General features: G+C 44.1%; 2 protein-coding genes and 3 non-coding genes across 7 annotated transcripts; 2 read left to right on the top strand and 3 right to left on the bottom strand.

Annotated features, from left to right (window-relative positions):
- Positions 1 to 2720: 2720 nt before the first annotated feature.
- On the top strand, positions 2721 to 6898 carry snrnp48 (small nuclear ribonucleoprotein 48 (U11/U12)). Its single transcript, XM_010752514.3, has 9 exons — positions 2721 to 2953; positions 3694 to 3807; positions 3909 to 3969; positions 4281 to 4361; positions 5755 to 5937; positions 6042 to 6163; positions 6243 to 6352; positions 6492 to 6620; positions 6705 to 6898. The coding sequence occupies exons 1-9, from the start codon at positions 2816 to 2818 to the stop codon at positions 6787 to 6789; spliced, it is 1023 nt and encodes a 340-aa protein (XP_010750816.3). The 5' UTR covers positions 2721 to 2815; the 3' UTR covers positions 6790 to 6898.
- zgc:113232 (collagen alpha-2(IX) chain) lies at positions 6705 to 24902 on the top strand. Of its 3 annotated transcripts, XM_027283735.1 has the most exons (29): positions 7027 to 7587; positions 7673 to 7763; positions 7881 to 8053; positions 8478 to 8640; positions 10869 to 10953; positions 11370 to 11435; positions 11507 to 11676; positions 11794 to 11931; positions 12056 to 12109; positions 12190 to 12243; positions 12403 to 12456; positions 12534 to 12587; positions 12801 to 12854; positions 13600 to 13653; positions 14251 to 14304; positions 14451 to 14504; positions 14967 to 15011; positions 17291 to 17344; positions 17430 to 17483; positions 18095 to 18148; positions 20252 to 20323; positions 20635 to 20670; positions 21526 to 21570; positions 21688 to 21720; positions 22075 to 22221; positions 22361 to 22537; positions 22661 to 22751; positions 23529 to 23606; positions 23971 to 24902. In XM_027283735.1, the coding sequence occupies exons 4-29, from the start codon at positions 8506 to 8508 to the stop codon at positions 24171 to 24173; spliced, it is 2115 nt and encodes a 704-aa protein (XP_027139536.1). In that variant the 5' UTR covers positions 7027 to 7587; positions 7673 to 7763; positions 7881 to 8053; positions 8478 to 8505; the 3' UTR covers positions 24174 to 24902. The 3 variants fall into 3 exon arrangements, with proteins under 3 accessions (XP_019129295.2, XP_027139536.1, XP_019129298.2); XM_019273750.2 differs by lacking the exons at positions 7027 to 7587; positions 7673 to 7763; positions 7881 to 8053 and adding an exon at positions 6705 to 6809; XM_019273753.2 differs by lacking the exons at positions 7027 to 7587; positions 7673 to 7763; positions 7881 to 8053 and adding an exon at positions 8733 to 8794 and having other exon boundaries at positions 8505 to 8640.
- On the bottom strand, positions 10055 to 10126 carry trnap-ugg (transfer RNA proline (anticodon UGG)). The gene has a single exon. It is a non-coding gene; the product is annotated as a tRNA-Pro (tRNA).
- Positions 10622 to 10693, bottom strand: trnap-agg (transfer RNA proline (anticodon AGG)). The gene has a single exon. It is a non-coding gene; the product is annotated as a tRNA-Pro (tRNA).
- trnap-cgg (transfer RNA proline (anticodon CGG)) lies at positions 11181 to 11252 on the bottom strand. Its single transcript has one exon. It is a non-coding gene; the product is annotated as a tRNA-Pro (tRNA).
- Positions 24903 to 25732: the final 830 nt, after the last annotated feature.

Raw genomic sequence — 25732 nt, 5'->3', positions numbered from 1 at the left:
CCAATCAGCTTGTTGTCTGAAGTGACTCATACAGTCCCGCTGCGTCCAGAGAAAACCCATCTGATGCTTTGTTTTTGCTTTCAGAGGCAGAGCTGACAGGAGGAAGACCACACACACACACACACACACACTCATAGAGGGCACTGAGGATCGAGCTCGGGCCGGGATGTACAGACTGAATCCTGACTGTTGGCTTTGGTCGCCCAGACCTCCTCTGTGTCTCCATCCTCAACATTCAGGGGCCATGCTGAGGCACCAAGAGGACCAAGAGGAGGACGAGGAGGAAGAAGAGGCGGGAGAGCGTCCTGCTGTTTGCTGCTACGCTGCAGGTAAGATAAGAATACATTTAATGATACGGGTGGATGATAAACTGTACGATTAATCCAAATAGTCAACACAATAACTAGCGATTGACCTAACGGAGGATGGATTTCTTCAGAGGTGGACCCAGATGCAACACACAGACAGTAGGGTACAGTTCTTGACGTAGGCTGAAGAAGACTCCCTTCACCTGCCACCTTCCTCCTCAGGCCCGGATGTGGAGATGGAGGAGGACGGTTCCACCTCTGCTCCGTCACACTGATTTGATGAAGCTAAAGTTTTCACTTGTACAGATGTCTGCGATCGTTTCTAAATAAAATAAAGGATTAAAATGAGTTTGTTGATCCTGTCAGCTTCTCACAGGTTATATGCGGATGTATAGAGTATACCCATTTATTTTAGCGTTGGATATACCTGATTTTAAATCCCACTGGATGTGGGCTGAATTCGTAGGATGGCAAAGGCGTGAAATAATTTAATTATGTCAATGTCTCACCTGTCTGTGGGTCAATATTTATGGCAATATTTCTTAATCTGCATAAATGTAAATGATCTTTACATCCTGATGTCAAACAGCAGGCGTGCAAATACTGTTCCCACGTTTTGGGGTGAACTAAATATGCAGGAGTACTCTTACACATAGATGGATAAACATAATTGTGTGCTGTGAAAAACCTCCCACTCCTTGCTACGTGTGTGTGTGTGTGTGTGTGTGTGTGTGTGTGTGTGTGTGTGTGTGTGTGTATATGCAAATGACGTTTCCCATCCAAAACCCAGCAGGTCTCATCAGCAGGTGCAGGAAACAGACGGTTCAGACATATGATTCAGCCACGACGTGCAGCTCTAATCCAAGCCCCTGAATTTAGCAGCAGTGCATGTTAATAGTATAAGAAAATTTTCTTCTCATCTGATGCTGCAGGTTGCGATGGCGTCATCAGTCAGGCTGCGGATGCTCAGTGGTCCACCTCCGAACCACCCATCCACTCAGGGATTCCCAGCAGCTCTGCTCTGGCTGGACGAGGTCCTGGTGCTCCTTCCCCCGAGCAGCCGAAAACAGCGATTGATGCCGACGGGGGAGACGTTTCGCAGCATTTCATTGGTGGTCATCGTTGGGAGGGTCCGGGGATGGAAACCCAGGGATGTGTATGTGTTTATGGGCAGAGGGAACCAGAAGGTTTGGGTGCCTGCTGGCCTGGATCACCATACATCTACTATGGAGGTGAGAATTCACTGTGTACTTCAGGGCCAGTTTCTCTGAATAACCCAACTTTCCCTCTCTTTGAAGAGACACCACATCCATTAAAACGTACACAACAATGTGACAGAGCAGGATGTTTGCCTGTTCTGTCTCTCTGGCCTGAGAGGAACAAGTTTGACTTGTCAGGACTGGATTTTATGTCATGGGTAAACATAGATAACAATTCACCTGCCGTGACACAGCTCATCATCTCTGGCCTCCAGTACATACACCACTGGACCTGAACCTTTAATCTACCAAAGTGAAACACATCAAATAATAATCTGTAATAACTTGGCTTATCATGGAGGCTATGAGCAAACGCCTCTAACGACATTCTTGTGTTTGCTTCGTGCAGTGAGGAGGAACGTGGTGGTCGGAGTGGAGGTGGTGGAGGAGGTTGCTGTTGAAGACACTCTAGAAGTAATGTAAGCTCTGTATGAGTTATTATGACAGTTAAACGAACTACAGTGTGATTCACAGCAACACAATCGAACATATGTGTTTATAGATGACTGTCTTTTCTCTTCTCAGAACAGAGGACATATATACAGATGATCTCCTGCTGCAAGACCCCCAGCTGTACCCCACATGAGCTCCGAGTAACTTCCAGCATGTCCCGTTTTGACTGTATGCACTGTAAACAAAGGTGTGTGTGTGTGTGTTTCACACATATGTAAAATTTGTTTCTTTTTTTATATATTTACTATTGTTGTGTAGGTGTGGTTTTAACATGCTGTTTTATCATTATTTTAATTAAAGCCACTGTAAATTGTGATTTCCATCCAAAAACAAAACAATAAAATTATGATTTGTTATGACTTATTACTTGTAGTCTAATAATATCATCTAAATAGATTACAATCTAAACAATGCTTTTAAATAATATAATATAATATAATACCAATATAATATAATACAATTTCTTAAATATAATATAATTATATAATACAATTTAATATAATATAATATAATATAATACCATACAATACCATATAATACAAATTCATCTAATCTAATCCTAATCTAATCTAATCTACTCTAATCTAATCTAATAATATATATAATATTAATATCATATCAATATAATATATAATATCATATAATATATCATAATAGATGATGGACTTCAACTACCAGCATGCCTCACTTGTGTTTTCCCGCCTACGTCATGACGTCGCGTTAAACATGGCCGCCGTACATACGCAGTGCTGAGTTCAGGACAGAGTCTCTCCTGATTCGGATTGAAATCGTTAAATGGCGGACTCGTTACCGACTACAAGTGTTCAGGACCGGCTGCAGCGTCTGCAGGAGCTGACGGAGTTCACCGAAACCTGTAAGAAACGGCTGGACGACGTGTTTGAGACGCTGGGATGGTCGTGGGACTACAACAAGGTAGGCTAACAGCTAGCGGGTGTTTCGGTGTGACGAGCGACCGTGTTAACTGGTGACCGCCAGCTGAACGCGACAGAAACATACAACTACGCATCAACGGCTGTCGCGCGACAAACAGCTGTCGGTCACTAGTTAACACGGTCGCTCGTTAAACCGTTACATGGGTAACGTTATTTGCCGTTACCCTTAAATATTGATGTTTTCTGACGGTGTATTGATTTGTTTTATTGACTTTAAAGATATCCATAACGTTAATCTAATTTATTTTATTTATATTGTGTACTTCGAGACATTTCTTCTTGAATAATCTCAGTGTTTTCTACATGGTTCATTTAAATAAAATGCTATTTATTGTATGGAAATGTAGTTTTAAGACAGTAGAGTGTGTGTAGAGTGCATAGAGTGTGTGTAGAGTGCATAGAGTGTGTGTAGAGTGCACAGAGTGTGCGTAGAGTGCACAGAGTGTGTGTAGAGTACGCGTAGAGTGTGTGTAGAGTGCACAGAGTGCGCGTAGAGTGCACAGAGTGCGCGTAGAGTCCGTAGAGTCCGTAGAGTGTGTGCGTAGAGTCCGTAGAGTGTGTGCGTAGAGTCCGTAGAGTGTGTGCGCAGAGTCCGTAGAGTGTGTGCGTAGAGTCCGTAGAGTGTGTGCGTAGAGTCCGTAGAGTCCGTAGAGTGTGTGTAGAGTACATAGTGTGTATCATATCTGTGCCATTCACAGCTGATGTTTGTGTGTTTCTCAGGAGATGATGGAGCAGTGTCCCTTCGACCCCGACCACAGAGTCCCGGCCCGGAGCATGGACAGACACAAAGCCTCCTGCAGCCTCCGTAAGATGGGCTACTCAGCCGAGGAACAGGTACCGTACACGTTACTGTACATGTTACTGTACACGTTACCGGCTCTAACCAGAATGCAACCAAAGCCACGGAGCAATAAGACGATGAATGTGTTTTGCAGGCGGAGATGTTTGACCCGTCTGTGTGTTATGAGAACAGCAGCGTCAGAAGCTTCACGATGGGTGAGTCGTTATTGTAATTAATCAATAAAAAGACAATAATTCAGAAAAACAACCAGTTAGGAAATATGCAGTGAAGATGTTCCAGAAATATCCATCATCTATCAATCATCTTTGTTAGCAATAGTAATAGTAATACTGAATTTTACCTCCGGGTGTCAATATTTCACAATAAAAGCCTTTTTTTTTAAGACATGAAGGCTTTCTGTCCTCTGACACATTAGAGGGCTTTTATTTTGAAACAGTGTTAGTTTTTGTCGTACTTTTGCTCGGCTTCATCGTTCAGTTGTCGTCATGTCGTTTCCTCCGTGCAGACAAATCCACCCAGCATCAGGTGATCCTGCAGGCCCGATCTGCTGCACCGCTGATGAGGATGGAGGGAGTCTTCTGGCAAGGTGTGTTACACTTCACTGCGTCCTCTCAGACACACACACACACACACACACACACACACACACACACACACCACCAGATGTCAGCAGAGGATTATAACTCATCGCTGAAATCCCATGTGTAATTTTCAGATATGTTCTTGTCATGTTTCTGCTGACGTGTGTGTGTGTGTGTGTGTGTGTGTGTGTGTGTGTGTGTGTGTGTGTAACCCGTGTGTTGTGTGTTCTGTTTGCAGCCACAGGGGTAAGAAAGTTCTGCTGCTCTGGTTCAGGCTTGCCTGATTACGTGCAGTATCCTTTAACATCATATCCTTTTTTAAAGCACAGGACACACACACACACACACACACACACACTCTCTTTTCCCTTTACGTGTTGGGGAAAGTCTTCATACGTCCACACTTGTCTGAGTGCGGCCTTAATGAGCAACATTTTGATGAAGAGCGCTGCTACGATGACAGTTATGATCACAGCTGAGTTCACTCATTAGTTGGGCTGCGAAAAGTTGGAAACTTTCCCTGAGAATTAACAGGAATAAACTGAAGGTCGGTCCTTAATGCTGCAGTTTAGAAATACTCTGTTAAAGTAAAAGACCCATTTAAAAGTACAAAAGCATATCCACCAGGACAGACTTTAAGTACCGCAGTGCTCGTTGGGAAAAGCAAATGAAACTTTTCATTGGAATTAACGGGAATAAACAGTGAATTTGGTAAATTAAAGGTCGGCCCTTTAACAGGGAACTTTAAATATAGTTGGTGAAAATATATTTTATCACCGTCTTGACTAAAACAACCAGATTTCATGCAGGTCCACTTGAATATCTGCTGTTCCTCAATCACATGCACACTGCTTACTGCAAGGCTGTTGAGGCCACGCCCCCTCTACCTGCACAGGTGATTTCTACACCTGGAGCACACGTCCTGAGATGTCTATGTCTTAAGATCTTCAGTTTACGGCCGTCGAGGTCGAAAGAAACCAGAAAAATTCACTCGAATCTTACTGCAGCTCGACTTAAATAGTAATATTTTGTACATTTAAAAAGAAACTGAGCAAGAAATTAAAGAAGTGAAGTCATCGCGAGAAGACGGGGAACTAATAAACTAAATAACGGCTCACTGTACCTGTTCAGTGACGTCTGTTCTGTTTTCCTTCGTCAGTAACAGATGTGTCTGATTGGAATGATAATATCCGATCAGTAGCTTTTTTATCTGGAGATATGAAGTAATCCAGCTGTGTGTGAACTAACGAGCTGCTTTGTTCAGTTCGTTATTTCTGCAGCTGATGAGAAAGTTCATCTCGTCCACGTCCAGACGTGTGATTTGTGTGTTTTTTGGTGTGTGTGTGTGTGTGCGCTGCGTCTATTTGGTGTGTAAATCCTCCTCCGGTCCTCTGTCAGGTCAGTACTCCGGCCAGCCCGTCGACGTGCCTCAGACCCACAAACGAGCGCTGTGCGACCTCACCGTGGCCGACCGGTTGGCTCTGTACGATCACGTGGTCGGCGTCCTCGGCCAACAGAAGGACGCTGCGTCCGCCAGCAACGACGATCTTTACGTAGATTTGGTGTCCAAACTCCAGAAGGGTAAGAACATCCGTCACATCCGCTGGACGAGGAAAACAGATTTATTACAGGTTCTTTGAACTGTGTGTGTGTGTGTGTGTGTGTGTGTGTGTGTGTGTGTGTAGATGAAGAACAGAACGAACCAAAGACTCACCTGGAGCTGATGGCTGAGATGAGGGACTACAAGAGGCGGCGTCAGTCCTACCGAGCCAAGAACGTTCACATCACCAAGAAGTCTTACACCGAGGTACGAGCGAGCGCCGCTTCCTTACCCACAATCCTTTTCTGTATCTGCTCCAAACTGATCACCTGTGCTCGTCCTGCAGGTGATCAGAGAGGTGATCAACGTCCACTCAGGGGAGCTCAGCAGACAGTGGAAGGAGGAAGAGGAGGAGGAGGAGGAGGCGACGACGAGGTCTGAACTCTCCTCCCACAGGTAACACTGTGACCTTTGACCTTCTGATGATCAGTCTGCTGTGATGTTGTCGATTTTAAGGACGTGTCGTCTGTCTGTCTGTCTGTCTGTCTGTCTGTCTCTCTCTGTCTGTCTGTCTGTCTGTCTGTCTGTCTGTCAGGCGTCGGCCAGATGAAAGGCGGTCGGCATCGGCCGAGTCTCATCACTCTCACGGCAGACGGCATCGCAGCCGGGAACGAAGTCAAGACAGAGACAGAGAGAGCAAGAAGAAGCGGAAGAAGAAGGACAGGTGAGACGGGACGGAGTCACCTGATACTTTGTCCTCATACAAACAGCCACAGAGAAAATCTGAGTCACCGTTTGTCTTCTGCAGGGACTCCCGCTCCCCCGACGACCACCACCACGACCGCAAGAAGAAGAAAAAGAAGAAGAGAGACGAGCGGGAGAAAGAGAAGTGATAGTTCAGATGAGGTCAAAGGTCAGGGCAGCCTCTAACAGGTCGAACATGTCACGTCTCATTTTAACTTCAGAAATGTGGAATAAAGTTTTGCGTACAAAAAAAAAAAACATTTTGATTTTTCTGCTTCACAAACATTTGAAATTTTCTGGTTTCTTTCGTCCTCCGCGACAAAACACTGAATATTTCTGTGCCGTCAGCAGGTCAGGTCATTTTGAATCGAGAAAAACAATCATCCGTTGCTGTTTTTAGTTTTACAGTGTAGTTTACAGCAGTGATTCAAACGTGGGTCGCGGACCCGTTCTCAGTGGGTCGCGGGCCTTTGCCTGGGAAAAAAATGTTAAGAACAAAATCCTGTGCTTTTATTTTGAAGGGGATTTTTTATGCCGCGGAGTGCTGTCTATTCACAGTCGCCACAGTAGGTGGCGATAAAGCCTTGTAATGTTAATAGACACCCACCAAACTGCACCATCTTTTCATTAAATAAATTTGAGAAGTTGAAAATTTTCCTCAGTTTGGGTCACGGCTTGTCCTTTAGGGGTGATGGTGGGTCCCGAAGCCAGACCAGTTGAGAACCACTGGTTTACAGCGTCTGTCCAATCCTAAACAGGCTCCACCCGCCTCGCTCCGATTGGCCGGGACTGATTGTGGAATGTCGGACAGGAGTGTCACAGCAGCAGGGTCAAAGGTCGCTCTTGTTTCAGGCTTAACGTTGACACGAGGTTTGTGCGGCCTGTGGAGGCTCAGCGAGATAAATGGAGGTTTTTAGTCCAGTCAAACGAGTCAGAATAAACTGAAGGTGATCACTCACTAAAACATATCACAGAAGACAAACGAAGAACAGACCTCACAGTCGTTAAACATCACACATGTTCTCATTACAGGGCTGTTAAAAGCTCATGCTGCAGCGCTAACGAAGGTCCCGTCCCATTTAGTGCAGCAGAGACTTTCAGAGATGACATGAATACACTACAGGTCAGTCTTCCAGGTCCAAGCTTCCAGGTCGTGTAAATTTGTTGGCTTGTTTGAGAAGAAACTGAGGTCAGGAGATGTGACGGTCACTCCAGAACCTTCTCTTCCTCCTGTGTTTAGGATCGTTGTTCCACGTGCAGCGTTTAGGCTGATGAATTCAGTTTCCATCAGTTTGAACTGAACGTCCTGAGCTGCTGCAGCTCTCACACCGCCCAGAACATCAGAGATCCACCTCCATAATAAACGGCTTCGTCTGACCTCTAGCCCTAAATAAAAGACAGGTTTTCATCATGGTCAGTCATATTTTCAATTTTTTTTAAAAAGGCTAATATTTCAATATTTAATATTTAATTCTGCCCAGAGGTATGTTGATTTATGTATGAGTTAGTGTGAGAGACGCTGTTTCTCTCCGGAGGGGCCCGTTTAACCTTTCTGTGTCGCCAAAGATTTGTTCTCTTCATGTAATGAAGATGAAATGTAGAAACTAGAAGGTTTTACAGCACCTTGCATGTTTGGTTAGTGGAATAAACCTCATAAATAACCTGCTGCTTTCTGACACATTCATGCATTTAAATCTTGATGCAGACGATTACAAACTGCCAGATATTAAAATATGTTTGTCGTCACTTTTTCAGCTTTAAGTCTGAACCTTTAGACTTTGCTGAATTTTCTGTCCTGGTGTCTCTCTGTCTCTGCTCATGCTGCATCCTGGTTCAGGTATTTCTCACCCTGTTGAGACGCCGACATGGAGGACGAGAAGAATAAGAGAGAGAGAGAAAAAGAAAACAGGATCCCGTCAGTGCCTGGGAACCTGAGGGATCCTAGAGAGACGAGACAAGACGGAGAGAGAGAGCGAGAGAGCACAGGGGAAACCATCAGGGTGAGAATGCTGTGAGGAGAGCCGCTCAGGGAAAGCTAAAAAATCAGCTTGTTTTTTTGTCCACGTCTGTGTCCTGAACGCGTCCTGTGCAGGATCTGGTCCGGGCTTAAAAAAAGGAGGACTCTGCAGCACCATGGGAGCCTCCAGCAACAAGGTAAGAAAGGATGGAGGATGTGTCTGGGTTTGGCCTGCAGGTTTGGTTCCGTGACGGGTCGGGGATGGAAGTTTGGATCAACAGAAATTGTGCAAAAATATCAGTTATTGGTCAGTCAGTGATCAGGTGACTTTAATTGAAGAAACAGTAGATGGACTTTGTTTCGTCTTTATCAAGTCGGCACATTTTCTTTGTCAGATTCAGTTTGGATCAGAGGAACTTTTACTCACTTTCATTTGAAAGTTTCAAGTTGTTGTTTTTTCAGCCTTTTTGTTTGAACATTTTGCTGAGATCGGCAGATTTTTATGTTTTTTCTTTGGGGATTTTGTGTCGGCGCTTTGGCTGCCTGCTCTCTCTTCACGAGGCAGCAAAGCGGGGTGACAAGATGATTTTCAGAAATCAAATAAAATGTAAAAGCTTTCAGAAATGGCGTATTTTAGCCCTCATTGTAACAAAACATAAAAACGGATTGGGTTTTCTTTGGTCCTTCTGATCCTTCTGGTCTGTTAGCATCGTGCTAAACGTGTAACAAGGACAAATCATGAGACATCCGGGGATAGTTGGGGTCACAAATCACTGGTACCGTTGATTTTGGGGGTCGCGGGCTGAGAAGTTTGGACTAAACAACCTCAAAACACTAAAAGAACTGATATTTTCATCGTACGAGACGACAACAAACCAGAAAACCTCCACGAGGACGCTCAAAGACTCTCCTCCTCCACTCTCACCTCACAGCCCCAGAGGTCCTGCAGGTCAGCACAGCACAGAAACGCAGGGAGAGGAAATATTCAGCCGAACTCTGAGATGAATGACGAGTGTTTAAGGATGAAACAGCTTCTGATTTAAAGACATGTTTAATTAGAGGTTCAGTAATCCTCTCTAAAACTCGTCCAGCCGTGCTCTGCCTCCCCACTTTGAACTTTAAGTTGATCTGACATTTTTCAAAAGACATTTTCTGTAGTTCAGTTTATCGACCTCGTGTCAAAGCTTCTCCGGTGTTCTGTAAAGGTTTGTCCTCGGTCAGTGTTCGGGCTCACGGTGAAGCTTAAGGAATTTGAGAAGAGTCTGAGAAGAAGTCAGCGGTTTTCATCCTGACAAAGAAACTCTGTCTGTCTGTTTCATTCTCACACAAACACCACAAGACGACAGCAGGAGGCTTCAAAGTATAAGTGTCCTTTTAACAGGGGTCAACTTAAGCTCTGACTTTGGAGAACTACTCCATGACATCTGATCTTTTCTTTGTGCACACCGATTTAATAAGGGCTCGTCCGGGATTTGAACCCGGGACCTCTCGCACCCAAAGCGAGAATCATACCCCTAGACCAACGAGCCACTCACATGTGTTTCTTCTCATCTAGCAATCTTGTGAATACTGGTTTTAGTGCTTTGTGGTTGCCACCACAGACTCTAAACCTGGACATAGTCCCCACAGAAGGTTTTTTAAAAAGCTGTTGTGAAGCTCAGTGTGGTCGCTCAGTCCAGCTCTTGGGTAATCTAGAAAGAGGTGGAGCTGAATGACGCCTGGTTGCTCAAACAAGCCACCTGTAACCACACCCACCTGTCAGTCAAAGCGTCCACGCTCTTAATCCTGCATAACTTTAAGCCTTAATATAATGTGAACAGGTGAGTTGTATATAAATTCACCCTCAGTACAGTTGTCATGAACGGGGAAATTAGCTACAGAGACCAAAACTGTTTTTTGTACCAGGCTGTAAACATGTTTATTTCTGCTGTGAAGTTGGACATTTGGACATGGGGACTTATGGAGACTGCCTTACTGAAATGATTATTTTTTACAGTTGTAGTTGCATACTGATAAGTCAATAAGGGCTTGTCCGGGATTTGAACCCGGGACCTCTCGCACCCTAAGCGAGAATCATACCCCTAGACCAACGAGCCACTTGTTGGGGTTTTGTCTAAAAGTGTTGAGATACTGTACGAGTACGAGTGATCGACAGTGTGCTGGATTTTCTTCTGGACCATCCTTGGGTCTCCCAGACTGGTTTGACTGTCGGGCTCGCGGTCTTCGTACAGATTGTATTAACTGGTCGATGGTTTGTCTGTTCCCCTGCAGGCGCCTCTCCTCTCTGGGCTGCTGGTGTTCACGCTGTGTATCGTCTCTTCTCTTTGTCAAGATGAATATTCTGGATACCACTCAGGTCAGAGCTGCCGCACACGTTTTCATGAACTCGTTGGTCCAGAAAATATCAACAACACTCACAAATATCTGTCACAGTTCACCACGACTCACATGAAGTTACTTCGTGTGTTGATCTTTTGTTTCTTTGAGGAATTCTTTTCAAAGTTTGCATCATGCATTTGTTAATTTTTATGTTTATTGAGCTCCATATTGTTTGTTTTAGGAGTAATATTTGTTTCAAATTAAGGGCTCGTCCGGGAGTTGAACCCGGGACCTCTCGCACCCGAAGCGAGAATCATACCCCTAGACCAACGAGCCACTTACACAATGATCTGGAACAGACTGAGCTAACAGCAGCTACAGTTGTCAGCAGTTTATTACACGTGATCACATTTAGGCGTATTGTGATAATGACATGCTGTGTTTACCCTCCAGGTGAGGAACACACCTATGAAGGCTCCATGGTCGACCACTACGACAACTTAGCCACCCCTCAACCAGGTGAGCGCCGTATTTGTTGTGTCACATGACCGCAGACCGGCAGAGTTATTAAAAATGTCGTCTGCCATCAGAGTATCCGCCCGAGCCGACTCACAGCTACGACGAGGACCAGAGGCCTGAGGAGGACTACGACCCCTACGGCCCCGCCCCCACCCGGGTCACCATGATCACAGAGGACGCCTTCTCCTACGCCACCACGGCCGAGTCCCACTACGCCAAGGAGGACAAAAAGACCATAAAGGTACAGCGTGAGCGCAGAGGAAGCTGCTGTTCAGGAGCTTTTGATCAAATCAATGACCTTCAGCGTGAACCCAGCTGAAGTGACCCCCCTCCATGGTGTCATATTGTCGTGTTTCAGGTCCTGCATCCTCCAGCAGGACCGGACACCGACTCCTCGGAGGAGTCCGGCGGCGACGCAGGACTCGGGGAAGAGGGTCCGACGGAGTGCGACTGTGAACCCGGAGAGCCCGGATTCGCCGGCTTCGCGGGACCAAAAGTACCGACTCGTTTCATTACAACACACTGAGTTTATTCTCAGCACGCAAACACCTGCTGACAGTGATCGATGCGTCACGCTGTGCCAAATACGGAGTATAAGTCTGTCTGTTGTTTCCTGTCAGGGATCCAGAGGTCTGCAGGGTAAAGCTGGTACTCCAGGAACTCAAGGCAGAGAGGTGAAACTTTACCACAGCACAACAACACGAGACAGCTGCGTGTTCAGGTGTTCAAACTCCACGATCTTCTTTGTTTTTAGGGTTATAAAGGAACTAAAGGTGTTCGAGGACGAGGAGGAGACACCGGACCAGTGGTGAGTCCACCGCCACACACGGTGACCTCTAGATAAACCTGCAGTGAAAGTGAAAGTGAAACAACCTGAAACTGAAACCAACCAGGAAACAAAAGTAAAAGTTTGCGTGTCACCTGCTGCGTCTCTGAGTCATGAACTTCGACCTCTCGTCTCGTGCAGGGCGACGTCGGATCCGAAGGAGATGACGGAGGCTCCGGTTTCTCTGGCGCCATGGTGAGTTCACTGACCCGTCCCACAAATAAAAAAAGTTATATCAGTGATTAATTGACTGAATCTTTTGTCGTCATCAGGGAGAACCTGGACTTCCAGGAGACCCAGGCGAGCTCGGAGTTCTGGGTCTGAAGGTAAACAGAAATCATTAGTTGCCTATTAATTTAATTAAGCTGACATCTCATCAATGAATCGGTTAATTGCTGCAGCTATTAATAAGTAACGTAGAGGCAATCATGTATTTCTATATGTACACTGATATTATATCACATTGTTATTCATCTTTCATGAACAGCTGCAGCAGACGTTGTGTTTTATTAAACTGTCTCGTCTCTTCCCGTCGACAGGGCGACATCGGTATGGAGGGACCCCGCGGAGGAGTCGGAGGTCGTGGTGAGACTGTAAGGAAACACGACGTCTCTGCAGTGGAAACATCAAAATCTGTCATGAAAAATATCTATTCTATGACGATAAGCTCACTAAGAATGGAGTTAATATTGTCAGCTGTGTTGATATTTTACATTAAAGGCAGAGATTTGAGGCTCGGTGATGGAGCTGCAGCTGAGAGCGGCCGCGGTTGTAACCGTTTTATTTTAACTGCGATTCGAAAGACACCGAAATATTTCTGGTGAAAAAACAAAACACGAGAAAATGAAATTATTGCAGCCACATCTGCAGCACGGTGATAAAACATGAAACACTTTCTGTAGAAATGGAGGCAGGTGAAGCTGTCAGGGAAACCACCTGCAGATCTGTGTGAAGATCCAGGTGATCTTCTTCATCATGTGTTGATCCAGTATTTGTTCCGTCACACGGCTGGAAATCACCCAGACTTTCGGTTTCTCCGCATCCTGCCAACCCGACGTCGCCTTCACCTCGCAGGTGGAGCGCCAGCTGTTGGTGAAGTTTGGGGCTTTACCAGCCGGCAGATGCTGCTGACGCTCTGAAACGTGAAATGAATGAATAGATTTCAAATCTTCTGATGAATTTATATTAAATCTCATATCTCTGATGTCTAATGTTCTATTTAATCTTAAAGTTTGTATCTTTTATTGTTCTCATTAGTTTATTTGTGAACTGTAAAGTCAGCGTTACACACACACACAGTTTTTTATCCTTCATCGTGGTTTATTTGGTTGATTTCAGGGCCCCAGTGGTGACCCTGGATCTCGAGGACCAAAGGGAGGCACAGGTACCAAGGTGAGCTGAAGTCACCTTCTCAGTTGGCAGCTATTGAATTAATCGGTGTTGTTATTTACAAGTAACATGAAGGCAAATCAACAATCTGAATTTAATGAGTTCCACTGTAAAAAACTGAAAGATCTACTCGTTCAAATTTGAATTAACTTCATTTAACAGGGACGATGCAGTTTAATCTAGTTCCAATACAAAGCATGTCAGAAGTTATGACTGTGACTGTTATTACTGTTTTTATTTTCAGCTCAAAATGAGAAGATTGTGAAAAAAGTCCAACATGGCGTCATCAAACTTAGAAAATATTCAGAAATCAGAAGATTTTTTTTAACACAGAAATGATTCAAAATGATTAATCAATTATCAGAATAGTTGCCTATTAATTTAGCAGACATCTAATCGATTAATCGGTCAAACTATTATTATGTTCAACTCTTGTCCCTAGTTTGGAAATACAACAGAATACACACACCACAACACACCAGATCCTGAAACCTTCTGATCTTTCATGTTAGCCGATGGATGATGTGTCGTGTCCCAGTGGTCAGATTTTAGACGTATGTTTTCTTCACTTGTTTTGAACCGCTGTGTTTTTCTGTTCAGGGATCTCGTGGTAGCGAAGGCAAAGAGGGTCCTCAGGGACGGGAAGGCCAGAAGGTATCAACAAACCAAACACACTGACTGGACTACATGTACCTTACATCATATCTGCTAACAAACATGACCTGACACTTCCTTCGGATCACCACTAGGTGTCAGCGCTCAATTCGGCGTCTCTTTAACTGTCCCATGTCTTCCTGCAGGGTCAGACCGGAGCGCCCGGGTTCCCAGGTGATGTCGGCGACAGAGGATACACCGTAAGAACTTGGACTCATCATCTGAACCTCTGAGTCACACGTCTGCTCAGGACGAGTCTGTCATATTTAGATCTATAACACGATCTAAGAAGTGGGCGGTAACTTCTACACATAACTTGTTGAACCCTGCAAACCGTGTAAAAAAAGATCTTTGAAGTTGATCAGTGCTGAGCACATGAAGCCTCTCGTGCATAAGTTACACTTCATTAAGGACAGTCTTCACACTTAAATTGTTGCCATGGCTTCATTGGTTTCTCCTTCATTGTGTTAGACGCATGTGACTGCTATTTTTGTCCGCGGTTTGTTGTTCCTCCAGCGAGTTTCGATCCGTCTACGTGGCAACAGATTACATCACTCAAACTCTTCCTCTCAGAGATGGAGAAGTCAGATTAAACCCATGTGACTATGACAACCAGTTTTACCCTGACAGAAGCGACTCATGTCTTTGTTTGTCCTCCTCAGGGTTATCCTGGACAGCCGGGATCCATCGGACCGAGTGGACCAAAGGTACAAACACACATTTTATCTCTAGTTTATTTTGGGAGGCACGGTGGTGCAGTGATTAGGAAGGTTCTTCCTGTGTTTGGGTGGGTTCCTCTTACTCAGAGGTTAAGTGTAGGCGTAGGTCCCCATGACCCGGATGAGGAACAATGAGGTTTACATACCTCACTGTATGAGTGTGTAAGTGGAGGATATGAGTGTGTGCGATAAAGATCTGTTTTAGTTTCCCAATGACGACCCTCGTTTCTAGGTAGGAAATACAGTAATGTACAGTAAGTCTCGTTTGACATATCTCGAACGTGCCAGGTCACATTCCTTTTATATTTACTGTAAACCCAAAAGGATGAATCACACTGATGGATTTGTCCTCCTGACTTTTTCCTCCAGTATCACCACCAGAAAGTTTCCACAGTAAAACATCAAAATCTAAAAGACAGATTGGCATTTAATTTACTGAACACATTCACATTCGATGTCACCTGTGGCTCATTGAGGTCACCTGTGGCTCGTTGAGGTCACCTGTGGCTCGTTGAAGTCACCTGTGACTCCTTGAGGTCACCTGTGGCTCATTGAAGTCACCTGTGGCTCATTGAGGTCACCTGTGGCTCGTTGAAGTCACCTGTGGCTCATTGAGGTCACCTGTGGCTCATTGAAGTCACCTGCGGCTCGTTGAAGTCACCTGCGACTCCTTGAGGTCACCTGTGGCTCCTTGAGGTCACCTATGGGTCGTTGACTCACCCTCGCTCCATCCTTGATGTGAGCGACTGAGCCTTTTGAGGACGCCCCTTTCATATCCAATCACAATACCTGTTACCAATGGACCTGTTTACCTGTGGAAGCTTCAAACAGGTGTTTTTTTCAGTCTTCTGTTGATCCTGTCAAAACTTTGTTGTGTTTATCAGTTAGAATGATAAATATCTTATCTTTGGACTGTATTCTTAATGCCCGTCCCGGTAAAAGCACTTCTAATCCACCACTGATAGTCACAAGTAGAGACTGGTTTATTTACAGGGATGGGCTGGAAACCTCTGTCTAATGAACACTGCAGCCTCCAGGTGGCGCTAGCAGGATTTTACATTTCAAAAAATGTGAATATCAGCCACAGTTCAATCACCACAGACCTTCAAAAACTTCCCTCAGCTGGACGCTGCTCTGGAGTCAATGACCTTTTGAGAAATGGGAAGTCTGATCAAAGGTCATGGGTTAAAAATGTGTGTTGAGCATGACAGTGCTGACCGTGTCAGTAGCCTAAAGGTCACAGGTTTGACCTTTGCTAATGTCATGTTGTCTGATGAGGTGTACCTCGTGTTTTTATGTCTGTCCTTGACTGAGCTCATCTGTTGAATTTCAGTTCCAGAGGGACTTGAGACGAGGGTTTAGAAATCAGTAAATGTGTGGCATTCATGTGCTGCTGGGAAAGTCTGACATCTGTTTACAACCAGTGTGTTTATTGTATTTGTAGGATTCACGATGAGCAAATAGGGAGGTGGTTTCAGATTTAGAGGGTTCAGAATGTGGTAGAATATAAAATTTATAAATGTGTTTTCATGTGTATCTGTTTGGGTCTGTGGGTCGTTGAGGTCACCTGTGGGTCATTGAGGTCACCTGTGGGTCGTTGAGATCACCTGTGGGTCGTTGAAATCACCTGTGGGTCGTTGAGGTCACCTGTGGGTCGTTAAACTGTCCAGCGTTCAACACTCAACTTTTTTTTATCCCAACAAAACATGTTTATGGTGTCAGATGATGAAGTATGTGTTAATAACAAATCATCATCTGACTCTGAATGTGACAAACAAGATATTTATTTATTTGTGGGGCTTTTTTCAGAGTTACGTGGAATTAATAGTTCAGTATCTTTCTGGTTTGTAACTTTCCCAGTGGGGAAGAATGGGAAATTTTGGACTCTGGTTTCTTCTTAAGAAACATACTGTGATTTGCTGTGAGTGGTTTCTTTTTTTATCATTTCACTTTCTCTTTACATAGTCAGTGTGTTCATGTAGGACAAACAGGCTGTGATAAGTAAAGTGTGTTGAGTAAATAAAAAAGTGAAAGTAGAAACCACAAACCACAAACACTATTTATTTAGAATGTGACTCACAAAGAGGAGAAACCAAAACTGTAGTCCACGTGGGATGAAGGTGAGACCTGCATTAAGATAACAATAATAAACACCAGCGTAAGCAAAAGGAAAAGCTTCGTTATAACCTTCGTTATGTTGAACTGGTCGTGGTCTGATGAGGTTCAGATCTTTGAATGTCACAGAGACTCTTTCTTTTCTCTCTCAGGGCACTAAAGGTCTCAGCGGCCTGCCGGGCAGCGACGGCGATCCTGGACAAGATGTGAGTTCATTGTTAAAAAAATCTTTGCAAGCTGTCCGTCATCTTTACCTTTACGTTGAAAAAACACATTTGTTTGTGTCCTCAGGGTCCGATAGGAGTCCCCGGTGTGATGGGAGAGCCCGGAGTGTTTGGCACTAAGGTAAAGGCAACAGATATACTGCAGAGAGAGATCCCAACGGGCGTTTTCCTCCATCAGGGTGTTTCTTTGTGGTTATATTTAACTTGTGCATCATGTGGGAAAGTCTGATCAGCTGGAGCAGCATTATTTCTTCCACTCACAGGGAAGTTTCATTTTCACGTCATTATTTGGCCACGGCATTGTGCTAAAGTTAGAAGTTGTTATAGTCATCAGGTTGGAATGCTCTGTGTGGGCAACACCATATTTTTGTTTTGACCATTAAAGAAATATGCCTGATAAACTTGTGTCAGCTGTGTGTGAGTTCAAACTTGTTATAATTAGAAAATAAATACAGCTGTGGCTCAGGAGGTAGAGCGGGTTGTCTGCTCATCAGATGATTGGTGGTTCGATTCCCCGGCTCCTCCTCCAGTCTGCATGTTGAAGTGTCCTTGGGCAACATACTGAATCCAAAATTGCTCCCGAAGGCTGGAGTGTGAATGCATAATGCACCTTGCATGGCAGCCAGTGGGTGAAAGTGATAAGTTACATCATGACTGTGCTCTCCTGTCTTTTAACTGTACTTAGTCTGTACCTGTATGTCAAGGTGCTGATGGTCTGTTGTGCTCCTGCAGGGCAGTAAGGGGGATCGCGGAGTGAGAGGACGTCGAGGCAGAGTGGGCGCCGTGGTGAGTGAGCTGCAGATCAAATACACACCACCTCTCCGTAACTGTGATGACACAGGTTTGAGTCCAATCAAAGAGCCGGACACCACCTGGACGACATGTGAATGAAACTGTGTGCAGCAGGTGTTTGATCCCTGTGACGGCCTCTCTAAAGTTCAAGTCTACAGATCAGGTCCACCTCAGCCCGAGACCTCCAAAGAGGTTGTAAGAGAAATCTGATGATCGACAAGAAACCAAACTTATTTCTGCAACACATTTATGTTATTTAAAAACTGAATATAGTTTTACCTGTTGACACCTGGTCTGCACGTGCGTGTCCGGTCACCACTTGTGATCAGATCTCATAAACACTGACATCACGTCAGTTTGCACATGTCAAATGTTTTGTTGACAACAAACTGGAACCAACAGAATCAAAGTTTTTTCATACAAACAAAGAAATAACTGAGCCGAGTTTACAAGAAGTTTCACAAACGTCTGCTGCTCATCTCGGCGAATCTAACGGAAATCTTTTTTGTGTTCCTACGGGACGTCAGCTGAGTCGGTGGTCCTGCAGCGTGGACCAGAACATGTTAGAGTGAACGTCCTCATCAAGTGGTCTGAGTGATCTGATCATAATGCGTCTTGGTGATCACCCAACACGCCTGTTAACGCCACCTGTAAACACACTCAAGTGTCAGTCTCAAGTCAAAAAGGCGGGAGTGAGTGCTCACTGAAGGAAAACTGTTGACATGTTAACAGAGAGTCTGTGTTACAAACTGAAGGTCAGGTCAGGACAACTCGACGTCTACGAGCTGTCTGTGGTTCAGGGAAGTCCTGACATTCAGGATCGAGCTTGTGTCAAGAACTGAAAAAGGGAAGTAAAAAATAAACATGAAGCAATTCTTTCTGCTTTGCCGTGATTACATAAGAACAGAGAGCACAGAATTGATTTATTTTTTAGCCATAAAGGAAAGAAAGACCTCTGATGATTTGATTGAAGTATAATGAAACAGCAGACACGTACTGTAAATACGCTTCAGTACTTTCCTACATAGCGAAACCAGATCTGACTAAACTTACTCACTGAGGAAGACAAAACTGGACATGCAAACACGTTAACCAGAAAGAGACACGCGCATGATCGGCACAAAATCCTGCAGAGTATACGACCAGCAGTGAAAATATTATATTATTTTTACGGATTCATTTCTGAAGTCTGCTGTGGTTGTAAAACTAAAATTGAAAGTATCACATCGTGTCATTAAAACCATCTGCACATTCCCCAGAGTTCAGCTGACATTAAAAGGAAGAACCCGGTTACATTGCACCACTTGGCCAGCTCAGGTTCTGGCACAACACTTAACGCTCTAAAATATGATCCAGTTTCACCAGAATCAGTGAAATAGTTGGTGCTGTGTGACTCAGTGCCGTAAAGCGTTACGTACTTTTTTTATTTTGCTATCGATCTATTCACATTTAATGACAGAAGGCCAAGATTATTTATTGGGGTAAAGACAAATTTTATTCTCATATATCTGATTTTCTAATAAACCAGCAGGTTTTAACTGGAGTTGTAGTGACTGTCGAATTCAGTCACTGTGTAGGAGAGAGGCGGATTTCTTGACGTGTTGAGATGTGCCTTAGTTGACGTTTATTGAAGGGTTGCACATGATCACCCTCAATATCAAAACTCACATACACACAAAAGGCTGCTACAGGAGTATCGTCTGTTAGTATTCCTGAGAAAATAAAATGAGATGGAACCTTGTGGTACTCCAACAGAGACGCTTGAATAACGTGAATCGACAAAGGGAGATTTCTTGAGATTTCTAACCACTGAAACCACAGCAGCTCTGAAACAGCAGGATTCATACAGTGAACAGCTAGATGACTGAGATCTACTTTTTCTTGTCAGTATCTCATCACAGTAGCTGTGGTGCTGAAAACAAAGCTGCTGTTTACTCAAAATCTGACCTTTCCGAGGGTGAAACACCCAGTGAAGGGGTTTTAACAGAGTTCTTTCACTTCCTCTTCTTAACCTTTTCTTTATTGTTAGTTCTCACTGCAGTCTTTACAAGCACACTGATTGATTGATTGAAAATTTTCTGTCTGTTTGTCCAACAGGGAGCTCAAGGAGAGCAGGGAGATGCCGGAGTACCAGGGAAACCAGGACCAAAGGGCCTGCAGGGCCAGACTGTGGGTCCACAGATCAGTTATTAACTAATATACAGACGATAATATACTAATATACGTTATTTGTCTTTTATTAAATATCAGACCTCACCAGAAAAAGTGATTCATGAGATGAAAATGTTCTTTTTGACGGCAGGATGAGTTGGATTTGTCAATTTTAAGTTGGAAATAAACTAGGTGACCTAGAGAGTGAATGAAGGGAAAGACAAAACAAAACAAAGCCCTGAGACAAGGAGCCCAGTGTTGCTGTATATTGAAGTTGTGCGCTTTAGTTAACGTGACGACTGATGCGACTGTTTTTTTGTTTCCTCCAGGGCGCCAAAGGTGAAACGGGAACTGATGGTGAAAAGGTGAGTGTTGAAGATCGATGACAGCGACACTTCAGAGCGATTATAACCCGATAATAAATATCACATACAGTGTAACGCATGACGAGCATTTAGAGCGCTGAATGAGCAGTAGGGTTGCAAAGGGGTGGTAAATTTGTGGAAACTTTCCATGGGAAGTTAAGATGGGGAATTTTGGAAATATTCCAAATCGGAAACTCCATGGGAATTATGGAAATTTAAACAAACTATCAGATCCAAATATAAACATTATATATTATATAATAATATTCTGTAGTCCACGAGCTCACATGTGTCTTCAACAGTCTCTGTGTGCTCTGGGCTCTAAAGTGTGGTCCAGGTACAGAAATCACCTGTGCAGGTAGGGGGGCGTGGCCTCAACATTCAAGTGGACCTGCATGAAATCTGGTTGTTTTAGTCAAGATGATGATAAAAATAAATTTCAACCTTTAATTTTGTAAATTCCCAGTTTATTCCCGTTACTTCCCATGGAAAGTTTCCAGTTTCCAAATGCTTTTACACCAGAGTATTTCTAAACATTGCTACTTTGACTGCAGTTAAAGATGAGTACTTCAAGGCCGTGTCATAAACACTGAGGGGCTCCCCCGAGAAATCTGTAGTTCCACGTAATCTGATTTAAAATAAAAGAGCTGAGTCTGAAAAAACTGAAGCGGCTCAGATTCATGTCGGGAGTTTCCCTCCGTCTGCTGACTTCTCCTTTCAGGCCTCGTCCTACCTGTTTGTTTACTATCAGTCCGCCTGTGTTTAATACGACACAAGGAGACAGTCAGGTGGTGTCATTGTTTGTCTGACTTTCAGAACTGACTTCCTCTTTCATCACATGTTTTTTTTTTCCAGGGTGCTGCAGGGAAGAAAGGCATTAAAGGTGCCAAAGGACAAAAGGTAATTCTACCTGTTTACAGTCTGATGATGAAACACCTCCGCACTCTCCATCTCACTTCCTCTTTCCACCGCATTCTGGGATTTACTCACCTCTTCCTTCTTCTTCTTCCCTTTCAGGGAAGCTTGGGTGACCGTGGAGACAAAGGACAGGTGGTTACTACTACTTAGTTTTATTGCTTTTACCCTGACGTCATAGAAATTGACACACATGGGAGAACAGCCTACATCTGATCTGTAATAGAGGATACAAAACAAGTTGCAGGCGTCATACTTAGAGATAATAAACAATAAACAGGGTTAAAGTTGTAAAATAAAGCTTAGTCTTTAAACTTTATGACCAGAAGTATGTGGACAGTGCAGCATCGCTGCCATGTGAGATAGTTAAAAGTTTAGTGGGTCCAACACTGGTCACAGCTGAGCAGCCAAATAGTTCTATGTTCTGTTATATTAAACACTATATAAACACTCTTCTTCATCCTTCCTTACCTGTCTTCTTTCTGACAGCGTGGACCGAAAGGGGCAGTCGGTCGTAACGGCAGCCCTGGTCCTGTGGGACCTCCAGGCATCCCGGGCACCAGAGGAGAGCGCGGTGCAATCGGTGACCTGGGTATTAAAGGCCGAGCGGGAATCAAAGGAGCCCCAGGCCCCTCTGTGAGTATCAGTCAGTCAGTCAGTCTCGAGAAGTGAGATTAGTTCAAACCTGATTTTAATACTCGGCGGAGGATGGAGCGATTCGTTAAAGCTGATGTTTGGTAGCAGAAGATAACGCGAGCCGCTCTCTGTCCTGCAGGGTCCTGGTCTGACTGATGAGCAGGTCCTGCAGCTCTGCAAAAGTGTGGTCACAGCTCAGATCTCCCAGTACGCCTCCTCCATCCGGGGCAAGTGCTCCCAGGGCTGCCCCATCAATAATCGCACACTAATCGGGCCCCCGGGAGCACCAGGGAAGTTGGGATCTCCAGGCAAACCTGTAAGTCCATCCTGCTCGTACCTCAGAGACTTTTCTTTGCAAAAACATTGCCCGTAAAATCGTATTACAAGTTTCTCTGTGATAGAACAAATTAAAAACAACACCTCTGCCTCCACCCATCAGGGTAAAGCAGGAAAACAAGGAGCCAAAGGAGCCAGAGGTGCTCAAGGTGACAGAGGACTGGAGGGACAGGAAGGAGCGCTGGGTAACAAAGGTAAGAACCTCCACGTGTTTGAGAGATTATAATCCAGACGGATTGTAGACGACACGTCCTCAAAGTTGAAAGATGGACAGGCGTCAGGATGTTGCAGCTGATTAAAAGCCGCCCAAGGAAGCGAAAGTGGTGAACCAGCAAGGCTCATTGATGCATGTTGGGGAGCAAAGACTGGCCTGATCAAGCAACTGTTGCTGGTTCTGATGTTGACCATTGCTGCTGACCCATGTTCACTGCCGAAGCCTCCAACAATGGGCGAGTAAGCATCAGACATGGACGGAGTGATTGAAGAAAGTGGCCTGATCGGATTATTCACATTTTCTTTTACATCACACGGATGGTCAGGTGCATGTGCGTCATATACCTGGGGAACACATGGCACCAGCATTATGGGAAGCCGATGGAGGCACTGTGATGGTTTGAGCAATGCTTTACTGGGAAACCTTGGGTCCTGCCATTCGTGTGGATGTTACTTTGACACGTACCTCCTACCTGAGCAGCATTGCGGACCCTTCAAAGCCAACATGATTCCGGAATGGTTTGAGGAACACGAGTTCAAGGTGTTGACTTGGCCGAATTCCTTATATCTCAATCCAATCGAGCATCTGCGGGATGTGCTGGACAAACAAAGTCTTGATTCGAACCCTGGGCTTCCACAGCAAGGACCGAGCCTTCACACACGGGGCGGCTGCTCTACCAACTGAGCTAAACACCGGCCCAGACTTAACGTTTTTTGAAGTTCCCAATTTGAAGTTTTTTGTTTGTTTTTCTTAACAGGTCCAAAGGGATCTAAAGGCCTTGCAGGCGTTCCAGGTAAAGGCTTTCTGGGACTCGATGGACCACAAGGCCCCAGAGGTATAAAACTCTTCATCTCCACACAGTCATCACGTAACTTAGTATCAGTCCAGGTTGTAAGAACTGTATCGCGATGATTCATGAACTGCTGCTGGTTCTTTCGAAATGTGAACAGGGAAGTGAAAATGTCAAATATAACCACAGGATTTATTTTTATTTTATTCTAGTTTGTGCGTCTCTCTTTTCTTTTTCTTGGCTGGGAACAGAAACTGGAGATTCAATGTAACAAAACTGTTGTTTCCCTTTAAACTTTAAAGATTTTACACAGAACATTTGAGTTCATGGCTCACTTGTTTTATATTACTTATTATAGATCACATCTCTGTTATTAGGTTTATACATTTCACAATTTCCTCTATTGCAGGTTTGCCAGGTAACCCAGCAGAACCCAAAAACGGCATGGAGGGTCCTCGAGGTCCCCGTGGCTTCCCCGGTGCAGTTGGTCAGACCGGCATGGTCGGGATCGCGGGCGTTCCGGGATTCTGTGAGGCGCGGGACTGCAGCATTCATGCGCCGGTGATGCGCAAAGAGCAAGGTCTGGTGAAAGGACCCGTCAGTCAAATCTGAACCTCTGAACATGAGCGACGAGGAACACTGAGATTATAGAGGGTCTGAGATCCACCTGGTGACAACTTCAAGGTTCATCTCATTAAATTCTAGCTGGGTTTAAATGGGACAAAAAAATTGATTTATGACAATAGTTTTTTAAAAAGCTGCGAAACGTCAGTGGACCAAGTATAGTACCGTGGGGTGCTCCGCTGGTGGGCAGGTTTGATCAGAAATGGGGAAACTGAAGGAATGAAACCAGAAAGACTTTTCCATCTCAGCCGGACAAGGAACTTTTAGAGGTTTTGTACTTCGTAAAGATCCAAACACTGTTCCAGTTCAGGAATAATTGAGCCTGACGTGTTGTAATTTGATAAAAAACAAAAAACACTAAATGATTCCCGACTGAATCCTTACTTAAATAAACAAAAATAAAAATTGCTGCATGTAAATATTGTGTAAAGTATCTCAAATACATGTACTGTGTTCTGAAGTATGTTTCAGATAAACTGTCTGATGTTTTTTGTTTTTTTTTTAAATCTGAGTCTTCAGTTTGTCAGTTACGACATGTTTAAGTGTTTGAAAGAGGTTGTACTTACTGAAAAATAATATTCACTAAAACTGAATACCGACTCAAAGCAGTAATCTGATTGTTTGTGTTTCAAAGGCGACTTAATCTTTCAGAATCATTAGAACTGTAAACTATTGAAAAGTCAAATAACTCATTTCTAATAAACTCCATCCAAAGTACCGTCTTAAATAAAGTTTCTTTCAAAGTTGAAAACCCTTCGGACATCTGTAATTATACAACAAGTAGGTCCGACCGAGCGTTACAGCACACCCTCTTGTGTAATATTGAACCCCACGTTCCACATTATTAGATCTGTTGTTGGCTGAAAAGCCATTTTGAATTTTACATTGAATCATGTAGCTGGATTTGAGCTGCAGAAGATCTGAAATGTGTTTTCAACCAATTTAAAACTTAACGGTAATAAAACTGCGTTTTCTGCTTAAGAAGCTCTCTCAATTCATCCGGAATGTCAAGAGTTATTCATTTAAATTGTTTTAGTTTAGTAAAAACGACTCTGCTACGTGACAGACACAAAATATTTGAATATTTGTGGATAAAAATAAAAAAATGATTAAAATAAAACACATCAAAATGGCCGCTCCGATTCTGAAAAGAGCGGGAAAATTTAACGTGGGCGCGGAATGTTCGGAGAGTCACATGACTCCTAGAGTGGAAATCTGTACCAAAAATTATTTTTAAACTGCACTAAGCGGCACAAATTTCACTCTACAGAAATAATTTCAACATCAAACTGTAGGAAAACATGTGCCGCTCGCTCACGTCAACCTGCTGAAGCGGTCAGACTTCTGGTTTTGGCTCTAAACGCTCAGATGTGTCAGGATCACCCACCGACTGGCCCATTTACTCCAATATTAACTGAGAGCAGACATTTCCAGAGGAAAGCTTCGCTCCTACTTCGCTCTAGAGGTCACTTTTTTTAACTTTAGCAACACAAATTATATATCGACTTCTTTAGCAAGACCTCGGGACACTTATAATCCGCTCTGTT

This window comes from Larimichthys crocea, chromosome X (assembly GCF_000972845.2).
Source record: "Larimichthys crocea isolate SSNF chromosome X, L_crocea_2.0, whole genome shotgun sequence".
In the NCBI taxonomy this organism is placed as follows: Eukaryota; Metazoa; Chordata; class Actinopteri; family Sciaenidae; genus Larimichthys; species Larimichthys crocea.
This window is presented reverse-complemented; position numbering and strand designations above follow the sequence as displayed.